The sequence below is a fragment of the Neopsephotus bourkii genome, unplaced genomic scaffold (genome assembly GCF_033783945.1).
Source record: "Neopsephotus bourkii isolate Nb327-2 ecotype Australia unplaced genomic scaffold, CSIRO-AGI_Nbou_v1 NB_1358, whole genome shotgun sequence".
In the NCBI taxonomy this organism is placed as follows: domain Eukaryota; kingdom Metazoa; phylum Chordata; class Aves; order Psittaciformes; family Psittacidae; genus Neopsephotus; species Neopsephotus bourkii.
In genome coordinates, this window is record NW_026901837.1 from 3526193 (window position 1) to 3532192 (window position 6000).

At 37.4% G+C, this 6000-nt stretch overlaps 1 protein-coding gene across 1 annotated transcript in view; it reads left to right on the top strand.

The window, feature by feature from the left end:
• The window catches only part of FIG4 (FIG4 phosphoinositide 5-phosphatase), a 67908-nt gene extending 63843 nt beyond the window's left edge, over window positions 1–4065 (top strand). Inside the window, exon 23 of the mRNA XM_061366807.1 lies at window positions 3006–4065. Within this exon, the coding sequence (XP_061222791.1) occupies window positions 3006–3183 (178 nt within the window). The 3' untranslated portion in view covers window positions 3184–4065. The remainder of the gene's footprint in view (window positions 1–3005) is intronic.
• The last annotated feature ends 1935 nt before the right edge of the window (window positions 4066–6000 follow it).

Below are 6000 nucleotides of genomic sequence, written 5' to 3' on the forward strand. Positions count from 1 at the left end.
GTGTTGTGGCTTTGGTTTTGTTCTTTTACTTCATTATTCACTTGCTAGTTGGCTAGAGAGGGCAGCTATATCTGAGTAAATGACATCTTTTGGTGTTAGTGACATTGCTAACTTATTACACATGCTAGCATAAAGTTGCTGGAGTCTCAGCTCAGATGCTTTCATCTAGATAAAGATCTGTGAAGTTATGGGTGCTTTGAAAAGCAATCTACTTTTTAAGTGTGTAGATAGAAAGTGACACTAATGTTTGGTATCAGTTCTGCAAACACCCACCTTAATATTTTATAATAAATTAGCAAGAAAATGTTAAGGATCATAGAATTTCCATAGTGTTACTGATACAGTTTGCCAATAAAAACTAAAATAAAATGCTGATTTTAGTGGGAGTAAATAGCAGAGGTTGGACTCTTCAGAAGAGCTTCAGCTCTTTTGAAATTAGAATTTTGTGTTAAAACTCTTGAAACTTGTTGAAATAGTTTTAAAGAGTTTTAAAAAAAGCATAAAAATGGCAAGCATTTTGGAAATTTTATTGGAATTATATGGGTAGGTAACTTGCTCACATTTTTAGTATTTGTTTACTTTCCACCGTAGAGCCACAGGATTCTAAGACTAAGAAGCCTAAACAGGAATTTAAAATAAGGAAAAATAAGAATATGTTGTAAGCAGTAGTTTTTGCAAACTTTTTGCAAACTGCTTAGCTTTGCTTTTTTTCTCCAGTTCTAGAATAGCCAAATGCTTCTATAATATAACCTAGCAAATTCTGTCAACATCCTGGTAAAATGTAACTTGGTTTTTATTATGCAGCCAAATGTAGGTGGCCAGTGATTTTACTGTCTCAAAATTGGTAGTTTACCTGTATAAGTAATTCTGTCATTGCAGTAAAAGTATAATCAACTTAATGTATTGCTGTGTGTGTTGGAAAAATACAAATGTAAATATGAAATTGAAAAATATTACTTTCATCTCGAAAGTCATATTTTATTTTTAGATACTATATTCCAGCTGTAGTGGAATATTAGGCATACTATACTGTATGATACATAGCAGTCTTTTTATAGTAATGATATAATGTTTATATATGATGTGTCATCATCATCACATGATGAAACATCCAAAATCCAACATATTTTAGTGAGAAAAAGGGCTACAAAGTAAGGGAACAAGGGTTTTTCGGTCGTTTTAAGAGATCTTGGATAAGAAAGTGTCAAACGTTAGCTTGTGCTCTTAATGTAACTGGAAGATTATTACTGCATTTCATTTGTAGAAGGGCTCTGCCATTGTTTGAGTGTCCCAGTTCTCCCTTGTTTTTCCCTTTAAAACAGATTATACACATAAAAATAACTCTTGTCCCTTCAGGAGCACCCAGATAGTGAGTCATGACAGTGGCATCTATGGAATCATAGTTCTGTCAGGGTTTTTTTTCGTGTAGCTAATTTCAAAATTCGATTTCCTCTAAATTAAATAGATGGAAAAGTTAATGCATAGCTTACTTCAGATGACAATGTTCAGTTGTGGAATCCAAGCTCTTCTGCTTTCACACAGGTAAAACCTCTGTACTGTTCATCTCTGGGAGTATTTTATAAATAAATTACTAAAATATTGCTGGGAAACGTACATAGTGTATTTCTGAATACAGCTGAAGTGCTCTAAAATGAAAATTGCTACACAGGTACTTTCAGTGTTCATTTATTATATATTGACTATAAATAGTTTTGTTGTTACTTTGCTATTGGTAGTGCAGAACACATTGCTACTGAAGAGTTTGGCTTAGAACCATAGAATATTAAGAACTAGAAAGGACCTTGGAGGTGATTTGATCCAGTCCTGCTCAGAGGAGCATCAAATTAGATGAGGTTGCTCAGGGCTACATACACCTGACTGTCGAAGATCCTTAGGGAAGGAGGTTCCACAGCCTCTCTGAGTAACAACAGTGACTGACAACCATCACAGTGGAAAAAAAGTTCTTTTGTATCTAATTGCAATATCCCATGTCATAATTTCCATTCCCTTTTTGAAATTTGTCTTTTCATCCCACACTTCAACTAGAGTCTGGCTCCACACAGACCCCCTCCCATGAGGTAGTTGCAGCTAGCAGTAAGGTCCCTTGAAGCTGTTCTTCTCCATGCTAGACAAACCCACTGCTTCCAATCTGTCTTTATATGCCATGTGCTTCAGCTCTCTAATCATCTTGGTAATCTTTGCCAGACTCATCCAAATATCTAATTGTCTGTCTTGTACTGGAGAGCCTTAAAGGGGACACACTGCTCCAGGTATGGTCTCTCAAGCCCTGAAACAATCACTTCCCTTGACCTGCTGGCTATGCAGTTTTCAAGAGTTACAGTTAGAAGACAAGCTTCTACCATATGAGTCTGGTTAACAAGCATTGCTTAGAAAAGGTCTGACAAAATCAGGTTTTTATAAAATTTCAAACTTTGTGTTTTTCTCATGAGTAGGTTTAGATATTAGGATTCAAATACCCTGTGTATTTTATGAGGCTATTTAAAAAACATGCTTTCATAAAATATCAGCAGTCCCAATGTACAAAGTGCTGTTGCTGCTAACAAGTTGTCTGCTTCTTTGTAATTAGATGGAAATTTCTTATCTGATAAATCCTTTCTATTAAGAGCATAATCACTTACTTGTTATAATTGCTACTACGTGGATAGCTCAATGAAGTTTTTCTGTTTTCTGCTGTAATGCATGGCACAGATCTGTTTCAACTGGGGTGTTTACTCACCAAGGAAGGATGAAGAAATGAGGGCAGAGTGGAGGGAAGTGAGAAAGTATTCTGTAATGTGATTAGTGACAACTTACCTAATTACCCTACTTGGAAAGCTGGGTCTTATCAGGTCTGCAGTAGTGATAAAAATCTAGGTAAATGAATTATCTAGTTGGAACTTGCCCTTTCATTGACTGTCATGTGTATTTCAAGGAAAAGAAACACTCTTTCTGTGGAAAATTTTTACCTGAAGTTCCAAATACTCTCTATGCTTGTTTTTTTCCAGAGTACCCATCTCCGCCTTTTCTCAAGACAATATTTATGAAGTTCAGCCTCCAAGAGCAGATAGAAAATCAATAGAGATTTTTCATGCGCACATTCAGGCTGGAAGAGGAGACATGCAGCCCCTGGGAAAAGATGACTTCCTCATGTACAGAGAGTACATTCGAAACAGATACCTGTAAATACAAGCTGGATTCTCCTGCGAAGTCTACTGTACTGATAGGTCATAAAAATAATTTTAGAAAGGAAATCTAGTTTTATTATTTTCCAGTAATAAATTTATTATCTAACATTTATATTTATTATTCTTTACTAGTATCCATTTACAGTTTATGCTTTATAAGATAAAAGTGATTTAAGTATCTGCTTTTCAGATGAAAGAGAAAGTGTATCTTAAGAGACTAGGTAAACAATCGGAGCACCTACCATCACTGAAGAATATATAGCAATTTATGGCAAAGAAAATTCTGCAGCTTTAGGGTTTTATATTAATTTCTTACATTGTTTGCTAGTAAAGCTGATTCTCCTACATAAGAGTGAGAAAAAAATAGTTTTCTTCCTCTTTGTTCCATGACAGCATTTTTACTTTTTTTTTTACAGCAGAATGTTTTTTGATATTTCTTTAGATTTTTAACAAACTGAGTGCTAAAATGACTTCTTGTAATTTGCTGCTTTCTAAGCAAAGGTGAAAAATATGTGGCTTATGTTAAAATATAAATTTGCATCAAGACAAATCAGCTTTATAACCCTAATTTGTGTCAAAACTAATCTTACTGGTGCTCGTAGCTACAGAATCTGTCACATGCCGGTGAAGATGGTTTGTGACAAATTATTATGGGCTTCTGGTAGGAATCTGAGGTAAACCACTTAACTGACTGCATCTGCAAATGAAGGAATGCTCTCCACTTTATTGGATTTAGTCTCTTAGAGGGCACAAAACCATCCTGTCTGTTTTCCGTGTGACAGGCATTACCCTTTTTGCAGCATTGTCTTTCCATCCCTGTGTCTGTGTTTCTGCGGAATGCAGGGTGCTAATGTTACTTTTTACTAGGCTTGCATAAAAAGGAAAACAACACACAAACCAAGAGTTCCAGTTTAACACTGCCTGAATGATAAACTTTTAACAGTCTGAATAGATCTGCTGCTTAATACATGTAAAAGGTTAATTTAAAAAGAAAATACACTCATCACCCATCTAGGAAGTTCAGTTGTACAAAAGACACAGAGATGCTGCCTCTGCATCTACCTATTTTATTCCATTCTTGTGATGGTAAGGTTCAGGTCTCAGCCGTGTTAGAAGTTCTGAATAGATGCATATATCTCCCTTTCAGAAGCTGAGGGAAAAGTGTGTGAAACGAATGGGTTGTGTTGGCTCTGAAGACTAACATGGTCTTCTCTTTAACTCTTCAGTGCTAATAATAATCTTTCAACTACATGGACAAATAAAATAGTTACAAGAAATTTGTTGGTTTTCCTCCAAAATATATTTAGATTGTTTCAGTGTGTTTGAAGGTTGCACTGAAATACAATACCAAAATGTACACCTTACAATGATGACTTTGGTTCTTGTGGAGTCAAGAAGTACAAACATCAAATGAGAACTCAGTCATTTCTGAGCCGCTGGTTCCTTGATGCTTCTCCCAAAAGCTTAAGCTTTGCTCTGTGACCCTCTTTAGACTGATACTTTTGTGCCTTTAGGAGCAGTTATTCCCCAATGTTTTCCCTGGAGGTTTCATTCCCTTGTGAGTTTTGCTTCTGTTTGCAGTGCCAAGTGACTTTTTGTTCTCTCACTCTCATTCCTTTCCAGAGAGACTCACCTGTGGTGCTGAAATAGGATCCTTTTAATGTGCACACAGCTGTAGCTACCAGAGGGGAGAAAGCAAAAGACCTGTAGGTAGTTCTGGGGTGACATTTGTGGCAGCTTTTTGTTTGGCTAATGACTTACTGAGATTTTTTTGCAGGATCCCAGGGAAGTTCTGTTGGCTTTCACAGGCTCGGGCCAGATTTCACTTGTATAAACTCCAAAGCATGTGGCCTGTCAAATAGTCATGTTCTTTTTCTTCTGACTTTTTGGTAGTTTGTTTGATTTCCTTTTCTCTTTCTTCTTCACCACCTGTGGTTCAGAATTGTTTTTCTTACCTAGAACTATGCCACAAGTTGTAGATTTCCCACTGTATCAGTCTTCTCCTTTTGGAGCTCTCACTTCGTGGAAGAAAACTATGTAAATTTTATCCTTTTGTTGAGAGAAAAAAAAAAAACCCTACCATTTCTTCAACAACCCATATCCCTTCTTTTTAAATGCAGGCTGTGGCATTATCTGTCCTGCCTGATTTCCTGTTTCCTGTGGTGGTGACAGACGTGTGTATTGTTTCTCTTGGGTTCTCTGTGTCTTTGTAACATTTTCTTGAGAAGTGGTTGGCTTGGGTACAGGATGTTAGTGCTTGAACAAATTGTAGACATCACTTAGAATCTTTTCCTCTAGAGAAAGTGAAGTGCTGCTCTGATTAAGAAAGTAAGAGAACATTTAAAGTGGTCCCCTCTGATTGTCTCAAGTCCTGCTATAGCAGCACTCTACATCCTACTGCGTGGAATTGTCCAAGGAGAAGAGAGCCTTTTTTTTTGTTTATACTCCCAAGGAAGTGGATACAGCCTCTTTGAATAAGGTAGTGTTGGCACATGTCAAGGTTCACTGGTGTGTCCAGTGAGAGGTTTTGCAGTGACAAGGCTCGCTGAGGTCCTTCAGGAGTTCTGATCCTTTCAGTTCTGATGTCTCTATTCCCTCTCAGTGCCTCTTCCTCAACATTAATGGTGGGCTCAGACATGCAGAGGGCTGGGACTCACTTCACCTTCTGTGACTCCTACCTGTGCTAAAACTGACATTAACCATGCTGCAGGGTTGAGCTCGAGTGCAGGCTCTGCTCCTCCCTGAGCCAGGGGGACACAGGACACCTTTCACACACAGCTCTCCTGGCGTGCTGGTTACAGCAGGGAGGATTCCA